General features: G+C 43.9%; 5 protein-coding genes across 15 annotated transcripts in view; 1 reads left to right on the plus strand and 4 right to left on the minus strand.

Moving 5' to 3' along the window:
* LOC115543876 (signal-induced proliferation-associated 1-like protein 1) overlaps nucleotides 1-8,230 on the minus strand; it is a 42,882-nt gene extending 34,652 nt beyond the window's left edge. For 2 of the 3 annotated variants that reach the window (XM_030356519.1, XM_030356517.1), the window contains exon 1: nucleotides 7,932-8,230. The gene's annotated coding sequence lies outside the window, so the exon portion shown is untranslated. Of the gene's footprint in view, nucleotides 1-4,384; nucleotides 4,984-7,931 lie in introns of those variants that run through there. The other variant, XM_030356518.1, reaches the window with a different exon arrangement.
* Nucleotides 8,231-8,827: 597 nt separating this feature from the next.
* Nucleotides 8,828-10,121, minus strand: gpx2 (glutathione peroxidase 2). The gene is made up of 2 exons (XM_030356502.1): nucleotides 9,769-10,121; nucleotides 8,828-9,642 (listed from the first exon to the last, which is right to left on the minus strand). The coding sequence occupies exons 1-2, from the start codon at nucleotides 9,988-9,990 to the stop codon at nucleotides 9,289-9,291; spliced, it is 576 nt and encodes a 191-aa protein (XP_030212362.1). The 5' UTR covers nucleotides 9,991-10,121; the 3' UTR covers nucleotides 8,828-9,288.
* Nucleotides 10,122-10,133: 12 nt separating this feature from the next.
* On the minus strand, nucleotides 10,134-13,813 carry LOC115543860 (ras-related protein Rab-15). Of its 2 annotated transcripts, XR_003976764.1 has the most exons (8): nucleotides 13,570-13,813; nucleotides 12,594-12,654; nucleotides 12,435-12,495; nucleotides 12,227-12,304; nucleotides 11,911-12,000; nucleotides 11,733-11,798; nucleotides 11,198-11,442; nucleotides 10,134-10,198 (listed from the first exon to the last, which is right to left on the minus strand). XR_003976764.1 is itself a non-coding variant. In XM_030356501.1 (7 exons), exons 1-7 carry the CDS (start codon nucleotides 13,727-13,729, stop codon nucleotides 11,284-11,286), a joined length of 675 nt encoding a protein of 224 aa, XP_030212361.1. In that variant the 5' UTR covers nucleotides 13,730-13,813; the 3' UTR covers nucleotides 10,293-11,283. The 2 variants fall into 2 exon arrangements, 1 of the variants encoding a protein (XP_030212361.1); XM_030356501.1 differs by lacking the exon at nucleotides 10,134-10,198 and having other exon boundaries at nucleotides 10,293-11,442.
* Nucleotides 13,814-14,412: 599 nt separating this feature from the next.
* On the minus strand, nucleotides 14,413-20,394 carry LOC115543862 (protein max). 8 transcript variants are annotated; one of them, XM_030356505.1, is made up of 4 exons: nucleotides 20,204-20,394; nucleotides 16,447-16,614; nucleotides 15,988-16,126; nucleotides 14,413-15,864 (listed from the first exon to the last, which is right to left on the minus strand). In XM_030356505.1, exons 1-4 carry the CDS (start codon nucleotides 20,237-20,239, stop codon nucleotides 15,653-15,655), a joined length of 555 nt encoding a protein of 184 aa, XP_030212365.1. In that variant the 5' UTR covers nucleotides 20,240-20,394; the 3' UTR covers nucleotides 14,413-15,652. The 8 variants fall into 8 exon arrangements, with proteins under 8 accessions (XP_030212365.1, XP_030212364.1, XP_030212363.1 ...); XM_030356504.1 differs by having other exon boundaries at nucleotides 14,413-15,855; nucleotides 16,447-16,623; nucleotides 20,204-20,392; XM_030356503.1 differs by having other exon boundaries at nucleotides 16,447-16,623; nucleotides 20,204-20,392.
* A 1,039-nt stretch (nucleotides 20,395-21,433) lies between these two features.
* Nucleotides 21,434-25,863, plus strand: lrrc74a (leucine rich repeat containing 74A). Its single transcript, XM_030356589.1, has 13 exons — nucleotides 21,434-21,776; nucleotides 21,915-22,087; nucleotides 22,178-22,285; nucleotides 22,386-22,479; nucleotides 22,591-22,640; nucleotides 22,732-22,813; nucleotides 22,913-22,998; nucleotides 23,078-23,272; nucleotides 23,452-23,547; nucleotides 23,719-23,862; nucleotides 24,159-24,263; nucleotides 24,737-24,822; nucleotides 25,165-25,863. Exons 1-13 carry the CDS (start codon nucleotides 21,668-21,670, stop codon nucleotides 25,751-25,753), a joined length of 1,917 nt encoding a protein of 638 aa, XP_030212449.1. The 5' UTR covers nucleotides 21,434-21,667; the 3' UTR covers nucleotides 25,754-25,863.
* The last annotated feature ends 164 nt before the right edge of the window (nucleotides 25,864-26,027 follow it).

Genomic DNA, 26,027 nt, shown 5'->3' on the forward strand with positions numbered 1-26,027 from the left:
TAGGGTTTGGTCAGGGTGTATAGGGTTAGGTCAGGGTGTATAGGGTTAGGTCAGGATGTATAGTTTATCGTCAGGGTGTATCAGGTTAGAATACTACAACCTGCTTTCTAACAGAGTGTTGAGTCTGGCATTTCAGAGTGTGCTATACGTTTGTTTGTTTGCTCTTATGATTATCTTTCACAAGGCATGCCCCAGATGGCCCTCAGCCAAATTGTACCTTTAGTCCTCTTGTTGATTTTGTCGCTGCTCAATTGTAATGAACTCTGAATGGAAGTAGAAGAGCTTAATACTGTGTGTGTGTGCTTGTGCTTCTGTGTGTACGTGGGCATCTCTCTCTCTGTGTGTGTGTGTGTGTGTGTGTGTGTGTGTGTGTGTGTGTGTGTGTGTGTGTGTGTGTGTGTGTGTGTGTGTGTGTGTGTGTGTGTGTGTGTGTGTGTGAACAGGAACTCGGCATGTGGCTCCGGCAAACGAAGCAGCAAGGTCAGTTGACAATGACTTGTTAGATTCTCTCTGCAACAGAGGTGTCAACATGGCAGAGAACTGCAATGTTTGGGAACACTCGGCACCCCACCTCCCTGAAGTCATGAAGTCAATGAAGTCATCGCCCACAGAAGGGGCCAAACTTCCAGACACCATCTTGCTAAACTCGTTCTTTCAATCACCAAATCACCATCTTGCGAAACTTTTTTACAATTGTTTGGTCAAAATCACCAAAACAAACAATCATCAGCCATCCCATCATCAAACTGAATGGATGATGTGCGGGGAGTGGGAGTTAGAAAATGAATGGCGATGTTTGCATGGCTAAACATCACTGAGCTCCAAAAGCTTCACTCAATCCCAATCTACTGTCATTGCCTCCATCACCCATGAAGTCTAGCCCTGCAAAAAATATACAATTCAATCTTTTCAAACGACGGCATTTATCAGGAGAGGGAGAGTAAACAGGGTTGAGGTCGATGGCACCGTGTCTCCTGAATAGCGATATCCTCATAACAGCTAACCCTCCTCTCCTTAAATGGGAGGTGAACTGAAAGACAGAAGGGCTGGGCACGTGTTTTTAAGAGCGTTCCCTGCAGGGCCGCAGCTGCTGAGTCCAGGAGGAAAAAAAGGCTTTGGTAGCCGGTTGTGATTCGTCAGGAGGACAAGGGCTTTGAAGAAGAGGGAGATGGCAGAGGGGAAACTTATGAGCGTGGTGAGTGGGGCACCCGCGGGTGTTCTCTGCCTCCTCTCTAGAGGAGCTGCTCCCCACTGCAAACACAGACTTACCCCCCCCCCCCCCGGCATCTGTTTCCATGGCGAGGAGCACAGGTGTGCCTGTGCTAACAATAAGAAGCACACACACACAAACACAAACACACACACACCATTTCAGGCCAGTGCTATATAACGCTAGCATACAAGCACACCACTTTTGAATCCGACGGAACAAATGGATGCAAAGATACACAGCGTATCTCTGCACGCTTTCCAGCCATTGATCCTGGCACGTGCGGAGAACACTGGCTGCTCCCCTACCAATCAGATCCTACTCATTCGTGTACAACCAGGGCTGCGGAGCCAATCAATTCCAAATGCCATTTGGATCCCAATCGTTCTGTCGCTGTTGCAGGGTAGCGTACCTAGCTGAAAATCACTGGCAGCCAAACGCAGTAAATAAATGACACTAAGATGTGATTCTGCACTGCACACACACACACACACACACACACACACACACACACACACACACACACACACACACACACACACACACACACACACACACACACACACACACACACACACACACCTCGGCTAAAAACCCCTACAACTCCTCATTTACATCTCATTTAAACTAGAGGCCAGGGGCAGAGGGCCAGCACTGCACCCTTTACATGACAAAACAGAAACAAATGGTACGAAGAAACACTAGCCGTGTCAACACGAATGAAGCCCCGGAAAAGGTGCTTCACATTCACACTTTTAAAAGGTGTACAATATAGAGTTTAGCGCCATTTAGTGGAACACACAGAAATGGAATCATACTCATAAGTATGTTTTAATTAGTGTATAATTCCTAGAAAATAATGATTGTGTTTTTTCGTCAATTTATAACGAGCCATCTACATCGGGAGCCAACCATGGACCCCACCGTTAATGGCTCGAGAGAAAACACGTTCATCATAATCTCTTGTCTTACTTGCAAGCTATGACCTATAGTTTTACAGGCTCGATAACCAAATACATTTTCTAAATAAATCAAGGAATCTCATCACGTAACACTGGGCTGATCGCTGGAGAGGTTATTCAGTTGGTTGGTTCACCATTAGATACCCCTCTAAATCCTGAGAATGCAACTTTAAGAAAATATCAGAAGGTTGTTAAAATAGTCTGATGTTTTGGTCTCAATTTATAAACATAGTGTGAAGTAATTAGCCTGTCTTCTCCCTCCCTCCAACTACCCTGCAACCCCATTGGGAATAAAAGAGAAAGCAAATCAGGGCTTTGCATCCTCAGCCAAGTATCAACTGAAGCATTGTTTGAACTTCAGGATAATCTGGTCCGATGTGTTCGTTTTGTCATCATTTGTATACCGAATCTTCTTTGACAATAGGCACACGTGCAGGGCCGTAGCACCAAATCCTGGGCCCCTATACTATAGGTACTGATGGGCCCCCCTGCACCAGGTTGTTGACGGGGGGGGGGGGGGGTCCGGAGCGATTTTTGACGGGGGGGGGGGGGGGGTGTCCGTACCGACTGGCCGGAAGGTAAAATAATTTTTTTTTTTTTTTTTTTGGTCATGGGCCCCCCCTCTGCCTTGGGCCCCCCCACAACTGTCCCCTTTGTCCCCGCAGTCCGACGGCCCTGCACACGTGTGCACAGACAATGTAGGTTGTGTTTGCTTTTCATGCCAAGGATAGTCCCTGGTGACGTGTTCCTAGTTAGCATTAAAAGAGAGAATGAATTCAACACGTTGGGCCACCTGTCTCATCATGCTACTGCTGGCCTGGGCTAAATTATGCTAGCATGACACACACACACACACACACACACACACACACACACACACACACACACACACACACACACACACACACACACACACACACACACACACACACACACACACACACACACACACACACACAGTTAGCCAAGTAATAACTTTTTCCTTCGTTTAATTACAGTTAACAGTTAACTAAGTTAAGTGATCAATTCCATTTGTATAGCCCTAATCACAGTTAGTCTCAGAGTGCTTTACAGGCCACATTACATGCCCCCCCCCCCCCCCCACCCCCCACCCCTAACCCCTCTAAAGAGCAAGACAAAGCTCCTTCATTATCAAGGAAACCTTGAGAAGAAACACAGAAAGGGAGATTGCTTCTCCGGGGATGGTTAGGGGTGCAATGGGTGCCATAATTGGCCGACATAATGGGATCACAACAGGCAAGACGGTCAAATGTCCCTTTTATCTTACATTGAAATGTCCCTTTCATTGCTGTATGTTCCCTTCATAGCGCATTGAGCCAATGTAATGGTTTACTCCCTTCATTGAGTCGTACCTTACTTCCCCCTCAGTTAAGGCAGCTGATATGAACCCCATTAGGAGTACCCAGCAGTCCATCAATGTAGTGCAAAGGGAAACCACTTGCTGGTCATGTTTGGGTAAGAGGCTGGGAAGGCAGCCATGTTTGTTATTAGTCAGTCTATCTGCCCTCTGCACCTGGCACAGACAGAAAACATTTTGCTCCTTCAATGTCATGTGCGGTGTCACAGTCGGTACCCCAGTAATGTCCATTGCTGACCTCGTTCAGCCTGGATTGACACCTCCCTAGAAAGAAAGTTGTTATCCATTTGTTTTGGTGTGTGGTATTTCTGAGCTAGTCCTCTCTATCGATGGCAATTAATGATCTTCAGTGTGAGTGGGTGCCTTTTGCTTTCGCACGCGCGCGTGGGTGTGTGTGTGTGACATAAACAGGCCATTCAGGCCATCAAAGTACACTAGCTCCGTCTGATTTGAAGAATTCAGGATAAGGAAACACTGTTTTCCCAACAGTGCCTTTCCTCTCGTCCAGCTTTGCCAAAAAGGTAACACAGGAACTCAGAGGGTGGAAATACATTTCCCTGGAAGCAGCGGATGTGGAACATTGGAGGCATGTGAAGAATTATTTTTTTCAGTTAAATTGTAGGTAACAAGCCTAGAAAGAAGCTCTCGCCGTTTTATAACCCAAGGTTTGGCAGGCTCATCTGAAAAAACCTGTTGGAGAAGTTAATACGTTGGAAGGACGACCTTGCTTTGTGCATTGTTGTGTCGAGAATTCCAGGTAGAACATGGTGCTTTTCCTGATTGGAACAAAAACAGTTGAAAAGGCGCACAGGAATGAGGAAAAGCTGAACAGACCTGTCTGTGCATCCAGAGCCCCGTGGTTCCAAGCCACAGTCAAGCCCTCATACATTCCTGGCCCGCTTCTCCGATTTCGTTGCAGCCTCTGTGGTTTCACATGGGGAAATGATTCCACTACTGCCCACATAGACGCAGCCGAAGCCTTGTCTGCTTCTGCCTGCTGTTTTCATTCGACTGGGAGCTGGGAGATTGCTGGGGTAATCATATTCAGGGAGACGAGTGTGCATGGCCGATAGAATTAAGATGGTGCAGCGAATGACAGACATGTTGAGACAACACCGAGCATGGCGTCATGGAAGCAGGGGTTGTCTGTAGGCAAGCACATGATGATGAGCGGAGTCCCAGTTTCTGCTAAATCTTTTATTCGTCACGCTATCAATTCGATTTGACACGAGAGATTCTCTATTTTTAAATGAATCTCTTCCAATCTCTGGCTACAGCACTGGGATTTTGTAGCGTTTAGTCAGGGTTTGTGTTGAGGGTTAAAAAACATCCAGATAACCAAGACTTTGCTCTGATTTCTGGCCGAGGCAGTGCTCCGTCAATCAAATAAACACAATGTAAAAACACTTTTGCAGACTTCATCGTTTCCAACAGAGGTGGTCCAGCCCAGGAACCCAAAGCAACAGTCTGTGCACAACAACATCAAATCGCTTTATTGTCTCTCAGGTCCATTTCCCACAGAGATAATGACATACCCCGAATTATCAGGGATTTTTGTGGGGGTCAAAATTCCCCACGGGAGGCGCAGAACAGAGGGCCATTTTTCACTGTCAGTATGCATTTGCTTTGTGACAGTGCACTGAAAGAGATTACATCATGGCCATTGTGGTGTCCAAGCCCTCTGGTTTATTCCATTGGCTGGCATAGGGTGGCCTGCTTCAGCCAGACAAAGACACAGCATTCCAACAGTTTAGCAGGAAACGCAACCCCGTTGTCACAGCTCATCATAGTCCAACTCATTAACCCCCACAGCCTATTCCCCCTAGTCAACAACGTTCTGATGATGACTCGCACCCGAGAACACTTTTAAGAAAAGAGTGCTGAACTGTGGCCATGTAATCACCGAGCCGTCTGCCTGCTGACTGGGGTCTGACTAATGGAGCGGGAACAGATGTGTTCTCCAGACTTATACACCTTCACCTGTAACACCGGCAAGAGCCAACCAATCAATCACAGGCTTTGGTCATTTCTATAGACGTTGCGGGAATGAGCAAATCAAAATGTAGTATTTGATAGACATTTAGCCAATCTTTGGCAATAAAAAGTTATAAGCCAATAGGGCTCCAGGTTAAGTGAAATCCTGTTGGAAAATAATCAAACCGTTTTAAAATGAAAGATCATATTTTGCTTACAAGTAAAGCAATAACCACATACCAACAAATGTTCTAAAACAACACTTAAACAGAGCGGCTTAGCCTAATCCTGACAGAACGCTCACATTCAAGGAGCCAGATATGCTAACGCTCATTTCAATTAAGGCCTACTTTCACTTTGATCGCGACACAGCAAAGTGTTTTAATAACCTCAGGACTGAAGAGAACCCAAACTGTTTCATAAGAGTCATTTAGCGTAATTGCTGGCTCCACATGCCAGAGGAGGAACAATACCCCACTTGTTTCAGCATTGTTTGACTATCCCTTCCAAGTTCCAACCCAGGGCTACAAGATAACCGAAACAGGGGTTTGACTGACAAACAAGTTACACTCTGTCATATGGCCTATGTAGGGCATGCAGTAATGGCTACTATTGAGCATGACAAGATCTGATACAGAATTACAAAAAAAGGTATTTCTACAAACACACACTGAAGCGAGGGAGGGGGGGGGGGGGGGGGGAAGCTTTACCACATTTCTTGACTTAACTAGCACGTTTTGACTCATCTTGAGCTTTCTCTATGAGACAAACACAAAGTCTTATAGTTCTCTGTTGGCAAAGTGAGACACTAATAAAACGTCAAATAAAAAAGGTAGGCTACCATTAAAAAAAGTACATCTGTCAAGTCTATTATCCTGTCCTACAAAGATGTATTTTCACTCAAATTGTCAGCTAGCTCCCATTTAGCTTTTTGAGAGACACACTCCGTACTCCCGTAACCTTGAGTTGTATTTCTGAAAGAAAATAAAGTAGATAGTGAATGGGCCAACGTGGGAGATTAAAATAGAGCTAAAAACCCGTCTCCCTGGAGGGACATAAAGCTGCATATGCACTAGATTCCTTTTCAAGTGAGAATCCAATCAGAAAATCCAGGAAGTGACCCAGTGTGAATATTAACTTAAAGCTTTAGTACGAGCTACATTGTGCAGAGGCTCAATCGAAAGCTGCTGTAGGAAGACTGGGAGAGCGGTGAATGAGTGGAGCTACTAGACCTGAATGTTATGACTACGATAGGTCAACTAAGCCTATCAAGAATGCCATAAATCCTTGATCCTCGCCCAAAATTAATCTCTCGAGATTAATTGTTCAGAGGATTTATCACAAGTTATTTTAACTAGAATGCACACAAAAACGAATGTCACTAAAACGCAGGGTGACGCATTCCTGAATTATAATTATAAAGTATTTTCTATTGGATGGACATTCACTATCACTTTACCTCAAAGCCTGTCAAAATATTCGATGTTTTCGTTTGTGTCAGAATCCTTTCGGTTGTTCTACTGCAGGAGCTTCTTCGACAGAGGCAGGCATCTCCAGATTCAAGTCCAGACACAGCCTCTAGTCTGCTTTGTCATCTCAATATCCCCAATATAAATACCCATTGTAATCCAGGCCTGGTTAATACTATATCATGATATAGCTGTAACAACTACAAAAACAGCTATTATACCGTACATCAATGATTAGACTATAAACAGAAGAGGGTGGTCGAAGTTATAGTCCTATTAGACATTCCCGGATGTCTGTTCTCCCGATCAAAATAACATGATCTATATGTTTAGGTCAATGCACATAAATCGAAACATGAGAAATCGCAGTCTATGGATTAGCACCATGGCCTTATCAGCACTGCCACCCGATGCAAAACATGCACACCCCCGTGGATGTGCACCACAGTCGCAACATGAATGACTTTCTGCCAACCATGTAGTAAACAGAAATATCCCATAATTTGCTCTGCACTTCCACCTTGCTTGACAACCATCCATCATGGCTCGGATTTGACTGATCAAACAGGGGGGGTTGGGGTGGTGGGTTGCGGTCGTCCGTGTGTTCTGCTGCCACCTGTGAATCGTCTTTCCCTCTGCGAGACGCGGAACAATGCATCGTCCTTGGATGTATGCGATACGAAGGACCCACTTCAGACCGCATCACAGATATATGTTGACAGCTTCGGTCACTCGAGGCGAAACCGTTCAAGCACAGCGATTAGTTCGCACGATTTAAGCCGAACCGACACCGAATGCACCCCGTCGTTACTCGTTACTTTCATCAAACCCGACAGGGCTTTGATTGAACTGTGGATGTCGGACTATACCGTGCACCCTAAACCGGGATCACACGCATCAGACTCCAAGCATGCAGAACCATGGGGCTTCCCACTCACCTTTTCCTCCTTTCTGCCTCAATCGTTGGATGTCACACAATGCATAACGTTTTCCTCCTTTTGTTGAACTAGTGGAAGGTCCCAGGGTCCAAACCCCGTAACGCCCAGTACAGTACGCTTCCTTTCTTCGCTTCAGGCGAATTGGCCCCCGATTAAGATCCTTATTGGCCTGGCATCTACGCGTGAGATTCAACTAATAAGTTTGATAGGAAGTTATTGGTTTTCCTCGCTGCGCTATGCAGTCGCTAGAAAGATGAGATCATTTCAGACACCCTCCCATCTGTGCTGCAGTCTCGCGAGAAGGACACATTGGGAAACCAAACGTTACCATGGTAACTGCTCACCTGTGGCCAGTCCTTCATTTCCGGATGTAGGCTTCATGCATCGCGGGAAAATGTCTTTACAGTACAACCCATGCGTGATCTGTTGCCTGGTGGCAGAGAAGGGTGAGTTGGAGACTTGGTGACTAATGTGAACACAATACCACTAGCCTGGGTCTGATGAACGATATAGGGTTATGAATGGATTAATGAAACATGAAATATACCTGCATGGATGTCATGGGGCATCTAATTTATCAATGTTAGAATATCTTTATTATGTTATTGGACGGTGGACTGTTTTATATTTGATATCGTTTGTTGTCAGGTCCAAACCTATTTTCACTTGGACCTAAGGGTGAGATATGTGGTGAAAACGCATGGAAAATTAGCATAAGTATAAATAAATGATGTTTATTCGAACACAGCCGAATCACTCTATGCCCTGTTTTTCAGGCCCTACCTATTTATAAATGTATTCAACGTAAAAAAAAAAGATAAACATATGTACACAATGATCAAACTACTAACTCAGAAATGATTTGTGATGATGAGTCAATCCAACACAAACAATCGTTAGGCTGAGCAAAGTGATTTATTTGAACAGGAACTAATTCATCGCCCCAAGAATCATTTTCATTTCATAAGTAATAGCACCATCTGCTGGTCGGCCAACACACGTTTAGTAATAAGCCGAATAGCCATACATTTTTTTTGTTCTTCAGGAATATTATTAATACTTAAAAGCAATAGTTTATTTCCATACGCCTTCTTTTCAAGAATATAGAAATAACCCATGACGACTATCATTTAACAGTGCCTTCCATACCAGATTAGTTTCCAGACACATGAGCATGAATCCAATCCTCTTGAGCACTTACAGAGGGCTCAGGCAGTACTCCCGCTACCGCGTTCAGAGTACCACCTTCATTTAATAAGGCTTAAAAGACTGAACACAACACTTCACATACTGTTACCAGTATTATGATGAAAAGGCAATTTGAGGGATACTAATTGAGGCCTACTACGTATTTATCTTAGCTCTTGGTTAACCTCAACAGTCTCTGAATGTCGGGCTCTATGCTGATGGTGGGGAACTTCTTGCTGTATCTCTTAAAGGGCTCTCCCTCCGGCCCGACCAGGAACTTCTCAAAGTTCCAGGAGACGTCGTTCCGGCATATGGGCGTCCAGATCAGGTGCTTGGGGTCCTGCATGAGGGAGTTGGGGTCGTCTTCGGGGTAGGGCAGCTTGTCTTTGAGGTAGGCGAAGACCGGGTGTGGGTTCGCTCCGTTGACTTCGCACTTCTCAAAGACGGTGAAGCCGGGTTCGTAGCCCGCGCCTGGTCGCACATACTTCAGCGAATTTAAGATCTCCCCATTAGACAAGTTCTCCTGCAAATGACACACACACACACACACAGTGATCTTCGAGAGTGCATTTAAGGGGAGGTGGGGTCAAAGGTCAAAGGCCTCGATTGGCAAGTCACTAGTGCTGTCTCACTGCGCTGTGGAACTCACCTGGTAGCCAAACTGGTTACAGGGGAAGCCCAGGACCACGAGCCGGTGGGGGTACTTGCTCTGCAGCTGGCTGAGCTCGCTGTAGTCCCGGGTGGTGGTGCCTCAGAGCGAGGCCACGTTTTCGATCAGAACCACGCGGCCCCTGAACACGTTGAAGTCCACCGTGGCCCCCTCCAGCGTGGTGGCCTTCAGGTCGTAGAAGGTCTTGGCGATGAACGTCATCTTGTTGTGTCTCCTCGCCTGCGCCACACGGACAGTGGACTGACCGGGCTTCTGTGAGAGCGGGTGTAATCCGGATACCCCGGTCACCAGACTGCTGTTTTGAGGCGGGGGGGGGGGGGGGGGGGGGGGGGGGGTGGCTGGGTTGTGGGGTGGGTGTCAGGTGGCGGCGCAGACATCTGATACACACCTGACATCCGATACTGCCCCCCTTTCAAAAGGTGAGATTCATATCACATTTTCTCGTCAGTAGAATCTATTTCATCATTGGTGTTGACCTTTAGTGACATAATAATGACGTGGGGTAGAGGTAACGAATCCTATTTATTTGTAAAATATACAAAAGTACAGTCCAGATACACTTTAGTGACATTATAAACTCATTATCAAATAGATCTTTTGTATAAATAAACTTAAAATTACCAAAGGAGTACATTTGTAACATAGCAATTCCATAAGCTATATCAGTTTCATGGTCATCAAACATTGAAGAGTACAATTCTTCACCAAGGGCTTCACCACAGCTTGTGATGAAAAATGGATGAATCTACTGAATAACCCTAGAGCTGCTCTAAATGCCTCTTCTGGAGGAAGCGCCTGTTTAGAGACTCTGCACTTTACAAAACAGCAAGGCAATGTCTTTACAATTCAAGCAAAAATTTGAACAATTCACTGTATCCCATACATAAAGGCTTTTCATAGAGAGGCTACGATTCCTATAACATAAACCTTTAAATGTACAATGATGTGGCAACTACACAGACACGATGCAAAAGGTAAAAATGTAATTCTTAAATGTACTTGCAAACAATGAGAATTAAAAGGATAATTTCCAACCAATAACCAGGACCGAAAGATGTCCCACTACAAATAAGGGACAGAAACAAAAACACCCCAAAAAATCACAATGAACACAATCTTGTTTACGCTTGACACATTCCCCAACCAGGCTATAATCCTACGTTGTATAGAAATACATCCATACTACTATGGTTTTAAGTTTCACTGTGTGAATAATTCAACCGGTCCCATTGGCTCCATTCTTTTCCCAGAAGAGGCCTAGTTACCTTAGTATTGAAGTGGAAGATAAGCAGACGCAAATCTGGCCAACAAGCAACATGGTGACACAATAAATATGCAAAACGTATTTTAAAACCAAAGTAAGAGTAAAGTAAAAAAAAGAATAGAATTGAACGGACCTCCAACTCACCGGATTCCATGGTAAACAGCAGCATTTACCCACAGCTGGTGGGTAAAAAGGTCTCAAGATGTAAACAAACCACTACAGCCCTCACACTAACACGAGCAGGTATCCTGTGTGTTTTCGTGAATGGCCTGAGGGCCCTTCTCCTCCTCAAGAGAGGCCCCATCCAGGAAGCGGTCTAGGGGTTCCAGAACGCGGTCAACGTGTCTACTGTGAGCCTGTAGGACCAGCTTCGTCAGGCGAGTGAACGGCTGAAGGAACGAGGAAATAAAGTAAAGGCTATTATAGAAACCAAAAGGTAGGTTTACACATGCTAGGGTATTTTTATGAAGTGTAGGGGCAGCAAAATGAAAATACAACTGTACAGGGATATTTAATAAAGATGGCCTGTTGAATAAAATATAAAAAGGTGCAGGTGTGTTTACACTTACAATTTGAAGGGCTTTAGCTTCACATAAATAGACCAACTGTGTACCAACAAACCACTAAATAATGACTAGCTTGAGGTGCCGGCTCAAAGGAGGACGCCCATGTGACCCACCTCGCTGATGTTTTGGTTGGTGCAGGCGCTGGTCTCAAAGAAGTCTAATCCATAGAAAGCTGCAAGCTAGTCCACCGGAGGAGTTAAAAAGGGATGTTAAAGTGGTGCGCCCGGTTCCTTCGGTGATGACATTTTAACACGTGTTCACATCCCTTCATAAGATTCAATGCCAGCTAACCTCTTTTCCTTTCTCCTCAGAGACACACCTTTGTGCTTCCATGTCAGACTTGTTCCCCACTAGGATCCTCTGAATGTGATCAGGAGCATTCTACAACCAACAGGGCAATGAAATGATCAATCAGTAGTACTGCACCAGATTGGCTGGGACACTCTAAATTATAATACTTTACTAATTATTATTATATTAACAATTATTATTATGCACATACTTATAATAATTGATAATAATGATAATATTAAAAATAATGCTGAATAATAATTAAGACTAATAATAAGTAAGTAGGGAGGACAAGTGTGTTTTCTGTTGCTCTCACCTCATCCACATCCCCCGCCCAACTCATGATGTGGTGAAAAGATGGCTCATTTGTTATGTCGTACACAAGGATAATGCCCTGGGTGGAATTCAGAAGAAAAAACAATCAGGGACAAGGAAGAGATTTCATGCAGGCCTGTGCTTAATGTAGCTTAAAGTATTAGGCTACAGCTGACATTAACACTGAATATTTGTTTTTAGAAACTCACTTGGGCCCGTCTGTAGTACTGTTTAGTTATGCTCTGATAACGTTCTTGACCTGCAGTGTCCCTTAAAAGACAGAATATGTTTTTATTGATAGTCTATATACTAACTAAATAAACAAAATGTCACAGGATGACAATGCTGGTTGACAGCATTCCACTCACCAGATCTGTACTCTGACTTTGACTCCATCTATGTCTAATGTCTTCATTTTAAAATCGACCCCTAAAAGCATTAAAAGATATATATATATATATATATATATATATATATATATATATATAAAAAAAATGTGTTGATGATCATGATCACACACACACACACACACACACACACACACACACACACACACACACACACACACACACACACACACACACACACACACACACACACACACACACACACACACACACAAAAACTACAATGTGTAATGCAGTTCCATTGACCTCATCTCGTTCTTTGGTAATGAGAACTGTGTATGGTTGGCTATGGCCATCTTTGTTTGCACATTAATCTGGACTCTGGAATTTGCTAATAATCTCAATGGTTGGGACATGGGCCACTGTAACAAAACTAACGAAATGGCAATAATGGTAGAACTAGATTGTGTAGCCGTTTAAGTGATCAAACAGAAAAGTAGGCTTTTCTATTGTGTGTTGTTTTGCCTTCTGAATAAATACAATTTAAGACAATCATGGTAACATAAAATGTCCCTATTGTAAGACCCTAGTTCGTTAACATTATTGTTTGCCAATTAACCAATTGTATGCGAATAAAGTAATCTTCTTAGCTGAAATTAGGACGTCTTTCAACAGGAGTGTTTGACAAAATAGTTATGGTCAACCAATCACCACGTTTATTGGAGACTAAAATAAAATTAATATTTGCACTCAAGAAAACATGCAGTTATTTCCTCCAGTCTGTCTAATCTGCAGACGCACTTGCATCCTGAGGAAGTGTTCTCTGACTCCAGCGGAAACTTCACAATCCCAAATCCCAAAAGTAGTTATGAATTGATGACTTAGTCAATGTAGTTGTCTGAAGAACCCCACTGTCATCTTTCTAACATGTTGGTCCTTTCGTATATGTTAAGACTGATACAAACATCGATGATCGCTGAAAACTTTGACAGCTTACCGATTGTTGAAATATGGTAAGGATGATATTCCTTCTCAGTGAATCTTCGCAACAAACACGTTTTGCCAACTCCTGAATCTCCTAGAATCATTAATTTGACCAGAATATCATACTGTTTAGTCATTGCGGAAATGTTCATTATCAGATAAAAGCATGGCATTTACGCCAGCAAGATGGACTGAAAAAGGCTACACCTGCATTCAGAGTAAACACGTTCTTTTCATTGTCAAGCCCGCAACATGGAAATTTCCGTCTTCCGGACACATTTTCGAAGTAAAGCGTTCTCTACCTATACGCCAATTCATTTCTCAGCCTGAAACATTGTTGAATATAGCCCGATCCATCTATCGAACACAATATGTAAAAAATGCATATTGTGTTCGATCATTTATTAATACTACGGGAAATGTTTTTCTTACATTTTTCAACGCAGTTCAATTAAATATTCGATTGTCATATGGGGTGTTGCTGTGTTGTCAACTAAACATTTCTATGTAGGCTACTTTGTTTAAGATTTAATTACGTCAATTTCCAGTAGGCGAGAACGCCAGTGTTAACCTACATAGCTCTTGACATTATGTAAGCTTTTATTTTGAAGGTCTTTTTCCTGTTTGAAATATGTCTGTATCTGGGATCAGCTGTTTTACAAGATATTTGTTGTCTGGGGGGGAGGGGTCAGAGCATGGGTCAGACCGGTTTCTATGGGACTTAAGCGTTTTATAATGGACTAACCCTTACATGCTTAGGACACAGCATTTAAAAGCGACAGACTACATGAAATGTAAATAGAACTCTAATAATATGCATATAGACAAACGGACAACAAAAACAAAAAACATCCCAAAAGGATAAAATAGTTTTTTATTTAGTCTCATCGTAAAGGTAGGCCTCAACTTGCAAGACAATTGTTGGCAGTATGTACAACATACCTGTAATTTCCATGGAATGGAATAAACAAATATTGATTTAGTACACACGTATTTACCTCTGTAAAACAAAATAAGGGTAGGAAACAAAACTAAAAAACATTCCCAGTGCAGGCAAAATATTTCCAGGGAAGGTTTGTCTTTTGAAGAAATGACGACATTTAAGAGTATATAGTGTTAAATACTACACACCAACACATATCTTCCAATAACAAAAATAAAGGTCACTGCTCATAACTGCATTGTGTAACATTCATTTTCAATTGAGGATTTTTTTTTCATCGCCACGTTTATATTTTTGGAGAATAAAAAATAGAAAAACGGGTTTCAAACCTGTTAAAAGAGGGATGATCTAAAATAAAAAGGTCAGTTCACACACACACACCCATATTTACGGAGAGTAATAGCCAAACAACCAAATACGATGTGGGAGTAAGAAGTCAAGTAGTTTATCATTTAATATAGGCATTCATTTGATTACACTAACATTCAGGACAACAGCTTCAGCCACCGACACTAACTCATGGAGGGGGGGAGGGGGTTTCATCTTGCAGGGCTTTTCATTTTTTTCTAAAAGCAAAGTTCACAATCATTTCTGGAAAAGTACAAACATTAAAAAGGTAAACCATGTCTAAGGACAATTTCTCAAAGGTCTGGTAAGTGTCAAAACGCGGGATTTTCGGAGGTGTTCCAAAACCAAACTAAAAGGAGGGCAGAAGAGGAGCACACGAGGGCGTGTCGTCGTAGCTTCACTAAAGCTTTACGCCGTGGCGACTAGAAACGTTTTCGTAATGAGGTTTTGAAAAAGCATCAAGTCCTTCAAAAAACTGCAGAGCTGCCTCACGTTGGAGCGGGTCACCGTCGCCTCAGGGGGAGGGGGGGAATTGACGGGGTTTGTGGCGGGGGTGTCGCCGACCAGGAGAGCAGAGAAAGGTTGTAGCATATCGTAGCACCTCTCCACTCTCTCACAGGCCTGATTCCACCGAACGTCCCGGACCGGATGACGAGGTCGTCCTCGAGCGCGGACATGTTGGAGGAGTTGGTGGGGATGGGGAGGTGGGTGGGGGCTGGTGAACAAGAGTCTGAGTAGGGAGTGCCTGGGACCCAGTGTCGGGGGGGGGGGGGGGGGGGGGCGGGGGGAGAAGGGAGGGGACGGTCTAACTGGGCTCCACACGCAGCTTCTTCCTAGTGGGTGGCTCCTCGGGCTCCGATTCGGAGCTGGAGTCGGAGCCGCCGTCAAAGGCCGACACGGCGCTGCCCTTGCGGTTGGTGTACAAGCTGCTGTCCGAGGAGTAGCTGTTGGCCTGCAGCTGGTTGTTGCCCTTGGCCTTCTCCAGGGCACGGACTGCATCGCGAGCCACAGGACGACCAAGGATCACAGCCAATAAGTAACAGCGTGGAGACTTAACTTTCCAACACGTGCATGTATATACAGACTGTTGCCCCGGACCAGGTCCTTCCGCCCAGTCCCCCACCAAGATGCCCCGCTCACCTTGTTGCTCCAGCAGAGCGTTCTGCTTCTTCAGGTCGTCGATGTCCTGCTGGTGGGTGGTGTTTTTTCGCCTCATGTACTGGATGTACTCTGTGGCCTTATCTAGGATCTGTGCTCGGGAAGCCTGTTTGACAGAACTCTGTCAGCAGAAACGAAAAGGGCTCAGCAGTGAGCAGACGGAGCATTGTCCATTTCACAGGCACTCAACTCTGTATTCAGAGCACATGAATTGTTTATCTAGGGTTATTTTTGCATTGATCTCACAATCATTTACAGCAAAGTCCAAAAAAGCGCTGATCCTACAAAGTCACGCTCCAGTATCTAGCTATTATTGACATCTTATCTAGTGCTTTTAGAGATCTTTTTCGTTCCACAGTAGCAGTTTGTGTTAAAATAAACAACTGAAGGAGAATTTTTGAACACGTATGTATTTTGTACTGTAATTAAAATAATACTTACTGAACCTTCTGGCCCTGCAAAATCCCCCCTGGTATTAGACGTTGACAGCGGGGAACCCTCGTTACTCACCTTTTCCCCTTGCAAGGCAGGAACCGAGTCCCGTAAACTGTGGAAGCTGTCTTTGATGTGGTCCCGCCGCTTGCGCTCCAGAGCGTTGTGGTGCGCCCGCTTGTCTGCCTGTAAAACAGGCGCTGTGTTTAAGATCGCAAATTGAAAATACCGTCGTGCGCCACGCGTCTTCCGTCAGGACGAGGAGGCACCGTGCCACGGGGCGTCTGACGCCGGGGTATGGGACCCCACATTTACATTTAGGGCATCTAGCAGATGCCTTAGTACGCATTCACAAAACCATTAGTACAGTCACACACACCGACGTCGGTGTCAACCAAGCAAGGCGAGGAGCAGTTAGGGTGAGATGTCTTGCTCAGGGGTACCTTGAGAAAGAGCTGGGGATCGAACCAGAGCCTACCCAGCCAACCCGCTCTACCTCCGGAGCTACTGCTGACCCGAGGGGACCTGAGATGATGGAGGTGGCGAGGGGTTGAGGACCAGTAACCCTTAGCAACCAGCCTGATGACGGGGGATGGAGCGGGGGCCAAGCAGCTGCTGTTTATACGCCGACAGCATTTGAAGTACCGATGAGTAGTGCCAACATTACACAGCAGAGTTGGCCTTGGTGTACAAATGATCATTCATCTTCTTCCAGACAGCCATTTGCCCTTTTAGGGTTGGAGAAATTCACACAATCGTCAGATGTGTTCATTACTTTACAATAACACAAACCAGCCATGATATGAAGTGGGAAAATTTCACTGCCTTAGTCTAATTTTGAATTTTAGTAACAGTGCCAAATGGCATAGGTATATGGCGTTGGCTTGATGATCATATAAGACTTAACCACAAAAGGAGGAAAAAGGCTTTGGTTTTACTTCCCCTCCCCTTTAACACTTAATATTTAATTGATGTTTTATCTAACAGGATGGCGGGGGGGGGGGGTGAGTTGTCATTCCGACAACTCACTGCTGCTCAGAGAGGCAGAGGGTTAAAGTCTAATCTACTTCACTCAGCAAGATGGTTGGGGCACCGTGTATGGAGTGACGGGCCTCTGGCCAATCAGTGGTAACACCACGTATCTAAGCCTACCCTAAACATTTAAAAACAAATTGCTTGGGGACCAGAAGAATCTGTAAGCTCATGATTTCTTTGCTCTGTCATAGGGGTCTGGACCCCCTCCGATTCAAAGGATCAGGCAAATCAAAAGAGTTATCTAAATATGCATATGTGGCGGGCTTGATACGATGATGAAAAGAGGAACGCCAAATTGGAGTTCAGTTCATGTATTTTCAGATGGCTGCAACTGATGTGTCGAATGTTTCATTGCGCTGATTGGTTGCAGGTTTATCCAATTGCGTCCAGAGGCATATTGCTCCACACAGAAGATAGGGGAGAACCACAAAGACAAACACTACCCATGGACAAGCCCTAATGGGTACGAATATTGTCCACACTGGCACCACAACTGTGCAAGCCATTGACTGAGGCACCATTCTACTGCAGTGTACCTGTGATTTCATGCATTACAATCAAAATGACATAAACTGAAACTATAGAACAGGAAAGACAGCTCTGGTCGTGTCTTTAGCTCTGGTAAGGCCAGTTTTGCCAACAGGTTCAAGAGAATGTACGACTAGTTTATCATGCGTATGGCTATTCAGCCAACAACGAGATTATGGTTAAGCACATAATGTGCTATATTGTAATTGTTTTTGAGACACACAATTTCTCTCTCTTTCATTTCTCTCTCCACATGCCCCAAGTAAATTGGTCGTCAATATGAATTGTTGCATGAATAATGTATAAAGGCTAAAAAGTGCTATAATTGCTGTTATAATTTGAAACAGTGGATGACAGCGGGAGCGGGGGTTTAAAAAGCCTCTGCATCCAGAGATCAATAAACGCAATAATGATCTGCCAGGGCTAAATAGCCTAGTGCATCTTAGTTCAAGCCAAGCACCAAAGATCGAGATCCAAAATATATAGCTATAGCGTGTACCATTTCATGAACCAAAATCTGGATGGCGTTCATGCGACTGAGTTGACATAGGCACATACCAGTGTTTCCCCCAGCACTGTATGGCGGCTGCCTTAACCATACAGTGGTTAAGGTGTAAAAAATGTTTTTACTTTTTATTTTTATAATGCATTAACAAAGTACAAAACTCTCGTAGGGTAAGGAAACATACTTCCACCAGGTACAAAGAATAAAGATAAGAATGGAATTGAAATGGCAGTGCCCCCCCGCTCCTCAACCACCTCGATGGATGAGTTATTTGCAAACAGTGGTCCCAATAGTTGTAGAGTAAAGATGAAAAGCCGAGATACATTCATAGAAAGTCCTTATTGTTTCGGAGCATGGTTATTTGTGGATTATTGCATTTGTAGTAAAAAAGGAATTGAAGAAAAACACAAGGGTGCTAAACCCTTGTAAGTGTTTTCATAACCACAGAGGGAAAAACGTGGGATAAACGTTTCTGGTTTTACACATGCACTGGTTACTCCAGAGGTAAATTGCCAAGGAAATTATCCATCCCAATGTTTTCTCAATATTGCATGGATGCAATCTCCTGCACAGACAATATATATATAAGACTATCATTTAACGCTAGCATCAATTCAGTGAATATTCGTACAGGAAACAGCTTTCGATTACGATGAACCCAGGTCAGGTTGAGTCAACACGTCACAGACCAATAGGATGCTGGCTCGCCCCGACGCAGCTGTACCACTAAAACAAGGATGCAAAGCTGAGGATCAAGTCCGGTGGGGGAAGGGAATTCTACACTACCATAATTATTGACCGGATTAATGCTCCAACATGTTGGGTTCATTGTCACACGCCAACTAGTTCTGCCCAACGACGGTTGTCACCCGGTTAGAATGCATTTCAATGTCACACAATACAACGTTACACACCAGGGCAGATCGGAGCACATGTAGTTTTGGTTCAAAGTTGCAGATGTAATGGAAATTAAACCATAGATTATGTTTGAGGATGAAAGGCCAAAGGAAAACGAAAGTTTAAACCCCAGCTCTTATCGTTGCAATAGTCCAATTGATTTAGCGGGTCATTGTCAACGCTTTATGCATACGTGACACTTGCAAGAGTGATGCATTCGATTTAGACTCAGATCACCAGTTAAACATAAAAACATGAATCGGTGATAAGGTGAGGGAACAACATGTCATTCTGTGGTCGACCCGACCTCAGGGGAGATGGACCTCTAATCAATCGAGCATAGGAAACACAAGACAGCTTAAAATGTATTCTTTAAGACTCCAGATTCAACCCCTGGATCACATCCGACCATCGGATCAGTTTGTGATGGAAGAACATAACGCAGGAGCGACCACTTGCATTGACGTCGCCTGTGTAGCATGCTAACGTCGTCTGACGCTACTGTCACACGGTGCTGTTCCGTCGCCTTTAGACGCACACACACGTACACATCTGCGTTGGATCGGAGCCGAGACGGTTAACAGTAACACCGAGCTTCTTCCCCTTCCTGCTGTTTTAATTGTCGGTGTTCATTACATTTAATTCGGCGTCCGTACAGATAGCAAGCCACACATCCCGAGCTGTTGCATTAGCTAACTAGCTAGCTTAGAAACCAGCGTTACCGTGCATTGACAGAAAGGCGAAAACACATTCGTTAAACTAAATAGCTGGCGGTTATTAATCGGGGAATAGGTAACATACGTCACTGTCGACTTCGATGTCATCGTTGTCGCTCATTCTTCGGCGAAGGATATATGGAGGTAATGCGGCGAGATTTCTCGGAAAAGTGAAACGAAGATTAGACGCCAATAATAAAAACCTAGCACAACATCGGCAGGGACATGACGACACGTGACTCGCCTACACATGGACAGGAAAACACACATCGCGCATGCGCAAAACAACGTTTTGTGGAAACCATGTTTTTTTTTCTGGTCACCTATGTGGACACTTTTATTATTAGATTTATTTTTAACAAATAAAACTCGTAAATGCATCTTCAAACATCAGATGTAACTTTGTTCGTATAAGTAGGCCCTTATGAATAATGTTTTATATATATATATATATATATATATATATATATATATATATATATATATATATATATATATATATATATATATATATATATATATATATAATTGTGTTGAATAGAGTTTTTATTTTGTTGTTGTCCCCCTGTATCTCTAATAAATAAGAGCAGGCTAATGGCTAATTTCGCTGAAACAATAAGGTTATTTGGGTCAGTTAATAATAGAGAATAGAAAAAGTTCTCTATCTGACATATTGCTTCTATATGCATGTATGTATGTTTCCTACTGCTCTATCTATCTTCTAACAAAAAAAGTATGAATTTGTTTGTACATTTTCATAATAGTACAAGGCATTGCCTTTCTACCCCATCAGATTAATTGTTACATGTAAAATCCTGCTGGGGCAACTAACCTTTGGCTGTTCCAAACCGTAGCGTATCACATTTTTAATTAGCTGTGTATTCTATTCAGATAAATGTGATAATTGCACTAAGGTCTATAAGTGTGTTTTACATAGACAACAATCTCTAGCTCACTCTATATGATGGCATGCTAAAGGGTAGGAGGGATCAAACAACAGGTTTTCCTGCTTGCTTCCTGGTCGCAGAGCTCCTGGCCTCTGAATTCTACAGAAAGGACAATTTGGTTGCATTCAAATCACCTCTCTGAAGACTTTACTGTGTGTTTTAGCTCAGTGCTATTGCATCGGACTGCAGCTCAAACCAATAATTATAAAGGTGTCATGTTATGTAAACATAAGCAGCCTACACTAAATAGACATTAATCACAATAACAACACAACGTGAATAAAAATAGGTATCCACAGATACAAATGTCAGGACTTTATGGACATTTATTTCATAGATCATATAAAAAGGGGGGGGGGGGGGGGGGGGCTTTGTTTTGAGCCTGTGTTTGTGGGTGCCTGGTTTCAACAATGGTGACATAAATTATTGATCATTTACCCGGACATGCTACCTGGAAGGTAGGATTTCTGTGCACTCACTGGCCTGTTTAATGTCACAGTAACAACCGTAATAGGCAACTGAGGAACAATAACTAGCTGTTTATTTAACGGCCATAGCCCCACTATTTAAATTCATATTGTGTGGCTAGGCAGCATTGAGAAATGTCTTTACTGTATCTTGATTCCCTTACCATAAAAGAAGATGACTCAAACTCCTCCACTGAAAACCTAAGTTTGGAAGAGGACTTGGATTCAGACTTGGAGCCAGATGGTAAGCAATCCAAGTCGTCACGGTAACTGTTGCATTCTACACTATTGTTGCCTTTGTATAAATAGTGTGTGCTTAAAAGGGTTTTATTTAAGAGAATATTCTTGACAGCGCTCTGATAGAAGTAGTTCTCCTTGCCAGAAAAGCCAAACCACAAGCCATCAACCACAGCCGAAGTGTACCTGGAAGCCTGCAGACTGACTGGTGTGGTGCCCGTCTCATACTTCATAAGACACCTGGGTACCTCCACCATGGACCTAAATCACCACGGACTCGGACCACTGGGCTGCAAGGCCCTTGCTATTGCATTAGTGGTGAGCTTGAGAAGGGTGAACGAACTTGATGGTATTTCGTGTCTTCCTTTCCCGAGAGAAACTGCACACCTTTGTCTTGTGTTTCCTCAGACTGATATGACCATCAGTACCCTGGAACTGGCAGACAATCACATTCTAGCAGAGGGAGCTAAACACCTTGTGGAAATGCTGAAGGCTAATTTCACCATCAATACCATGGTGGGTTGTTGCCCTGCTCTGCCACTAGGAGGAGCACATGTGCACACAATCAAGCGTATTGGGATTTAGGGTTAGGTGTGAATATTTTTTTCTTTTCTAGGATTTGTCGGACAACCACCTTCAGTCTGTCGGCGCAGAGTGTATTGGAAAAATGTTGCTTGAAAATATTTCATTGAAATCGTTGAAACTCTCAGGTAATGTTTATATAAAGTGTATAAGTATATATAAGTATAATAATTGTATTGCTTACTAGTACTACCACTGCTATTATTTCCATACTCACTCATAATACAATTTCCATTTAGGAAACAAATTCACTGAGGACGATGCAAAATTCTTTGCAGATGCATTATCAGTAAGCACATTTAATAGATAGCTTGCTTGATATTGCCTCAAATAAAATAAGCTTCTCTGATCATTGTGCTTGTTTATGCTTCATGCCAAAGAGCAATTATAGAGTGAAACACCTGGACCTGAGCCACAACGCTTTCAGTGGACGTGGAGGAGAGCATTTGGGACAGATGCTGGGTAGGACAATATTCTATACTTGTGTGTCTCTCAGCGTTTCTTGGTCCAAACAGTAGTACTGCATATTTATGATTGACGGTTTCACCTTCAAACCGTCAGCAAACAACGAGGGTCTAGAGACGCTGGACCTCAGCTGGAATCATCTCAGGATGAAAGGAGCTGTGGCCTTTTCGGCTGGGCTCAAGGTGCCGTCAACAATAGTATCGACATTCAGATCATCATCAGTGACGTGCCCCTGAAATCCTTCCTCTCACACACGCGCAGGTGAACATAACCTTGAAACACCTGGACCTGTCGTGGAACGGGTTTGGGAATGAGGGAGCGCTGGCGATGGGAGAGGCGCTGAAATACAACAACACTCTGGTCCATTTGAACCTCAACAACAACCGCATCACCAACGAGGGGGTGGGCACGCTGTGCAAAGGCCTGGAGTTCAACGACACACTGAGAGTCTTACTGGTGGGTGAGACAGCTGGAATTCTACCAATACCTTTTGTTTTTTTCAATACTCAAAGTGTACTGTAAGTAATTAATGTCAGTAACATTCAATGTGTACTGTAATTAATATAGTGGCTACAAGCAAATGTCCTACCGTGTGGTTTAGTTAATACTGCAGCCTATTTCGTGTGCTCGTTTAGCTGGCATACAATTCTCTGACAGTAGAGGGTGCACTGGCCCTGGTTAATGTGGTGAAGAACAGCCATAAAACGGCCTTGGAGGACATCAACATATGTGTGAGTAACCAGTGTGGCTCCTAAGTATTTTCTCTCATCAATGTTCATATAGGTAGCCTATCTATCTCTAAAAAACGATTTGAATTATATTTTTGTATGCATTGTCAGAGATTACTTTATTCGATTTAGCCTACATTCACTGAGGACATCGTTCCATTGGTATTTTCACAGAACGTGTTGGTAAATGAGAACTTTGTGCGGCTGCTGGAGTTGACCTGTCAGGAGCACCCCAGTCTAGAGGTGCAGTACGGGGGGGTGGGGGGCTTTATTGCAAAGAAACCCCCCAAACGTCTCGACCCCATGAAGGTCATCCAGGTATGCATATGCATCACGTGAAAACCCTGCCTTTATTTAAATTAATCCAAACATTCTGCACCCAAAGTCAAATTTATATTTCTAACTATATTGAGTTTTAATACGTTTACGGTAATACTCGTTTTAAAATTTAGAAGCAGATATTAAATGGTTTTTAAACAAGGGGCCGATGACGGGGCCCATAATATAAAAATATAAATCATTATAAAAATTCTAATAATTGCTTGTGATAAAGATTTAAGAATTATCCTTTTTACACTTTCCCTGTTTCCTCTTCTCTAACACGTTCTGCGAAGGACTATCTGGATCAACGCAAACTGCGCTTGTGGGACTTCTTCCGGAACATCGATAAGGACGGCACCATGCGCGTCCCTGTAGGGGACTTCAGGAAGGCCGTGCAGGTTGTCCCGTAATTTTCATTCATTCATATTCTGACATGTAAACACACAACCGCAACGAGTATTGGGGTACAGGAACCATGAATACTTAGACATCTGTATTATGCCTTTCTATTCCATTGTTTTATAATTAGTTGACTTTATAATTAATAATCATGTGTTATGGAGGAGTCGCATGCAGCCAATAGGTTGTGTCCAAACTACGTCACTAGGGCACCACTCAAGATCTAAATCTGGAGATTTACATATTCAGGCATTTAGAAGATGCTTTTATCCAAAGCAATTTACTATTCATACACATATTCATAAACACATTCATGCCTATATTTACTTCAGTGTCAAACATCCAAGTATTCAACACATATATACACACATGTACGGCAGAGTGAACCATGAAGGCAACAGCCAGCTCGTCTGGAGCAGTTAGGGTGATTCGTATTCATTGGAGATTTTTCTGAAATTGTGATCAATGACAGCAATCCAGCATTCCTTTGGATCGCTACCAAATCGAGGAGCTGATTCAGAGGCTGGACCGTGAGAGGACAGGCATGGTAGACTACAGGTACAACGCCTCACATCATCAGCACTGCATAGTGCTGACAAGACACACCGTGACTAAAAGCTGCTCAAACAAGAGGCCTGTAAAACACTGTTTTCCTACGACATGAGGCACATCGGTTGGGATTGCTCTTATGTGTACATTCCTCAGCATGTGTGATTTACTGAGCAATATTTGTAAAACGTGTGACGTGGAAATATGGCCAGGCTTCATTCATCGTCACAAGCCTTCCTAAAAGGCTAAAAGTGAACGTATCATTATTACATCCTGCCGTGCTTAGAGGCCTTTGGCTGCCATCTTGAGCTGCCGTATCGTTCTAATGTCGTGAGGACGGTCTCTTCACAGGGGGCTGGCAGACACCCGCAAGCAGATGATGAAGGACCACCGGCGGCAGCTGCGCAAGACCGAGTCCCGGCAGAAAAAGGAGAAGCAGAAGAGCGACCGCATCCTCAAGACCTTCCAGAGCGCCGTGGAGGCGGTGACGCCGCACGAGTCCATGGTCATGTCGCCCGGCGCCGGGGCCAAGGAGGACTCGAGCGGGCCCCAACACTTCTCCGCCACGCCCCTGAGCTCCTGGCACCACATCGTCATGTCCAACAGCAGCCGCTACTCCGTCACCAACCTGAGCAGCGAGCACGTCCACCAGCCCCACCACCACCTCCACCGGGAGCAGCAGAGACCCACCAGTTCGCCCGCCATGCGGTCCTACTCGCACCCCAACCTGCTGGACGACTCGCCGCGCTCCGGCCCCGGCAAGACCGGCTCCTCTGCCCAGGGGACGCACTCCGACCCGGAGGGGGACGTGGGCAAGCTCAGCGCCGCCACGGACCACCTGACCCGGTCCAGGCCCGCGCTCAACAAACAACTGTCTGCCGGCAAGAGCAAAACAGGCAAAGTGAAGAAGAAGAAGAAGAAACGAGTGGAGAAGGCATGAAAGAAACCCGACCACACAGGAAGTGCCTTATGTTGATACATAAGGTTAATCTTTGCAAAGCAAAGATCATCCCTGAAAAGCAAAGATTAACCCTATGCTTTGTTTGTCAATCACCATTATCTAATAAAGATTTTTAAAGAATGATGGCATTCTTTTTATTTGACGGTTTCTCAAAGCAAGTCATATGAACTAATCATCGGCATTGTGTATGCCTCAATTCAGGTGATACATCGATTGACACACAATAATGCACAACTAATAATAACTACGTACT

Source organism: Gadus morhua, chromosome 5 (genome assembly GCF_902167405.1).
Source record: "Gadus morhua chromosome 5, gadMor3.0, whole genome shotgun sequence".
In the NCBI taxonomy this organism is placed as follows: Eukaryota; Metazoa; Chordata; class Actinopteri; order Gadiformes; family Gadidae; genus Gadus; species Gadus morhua.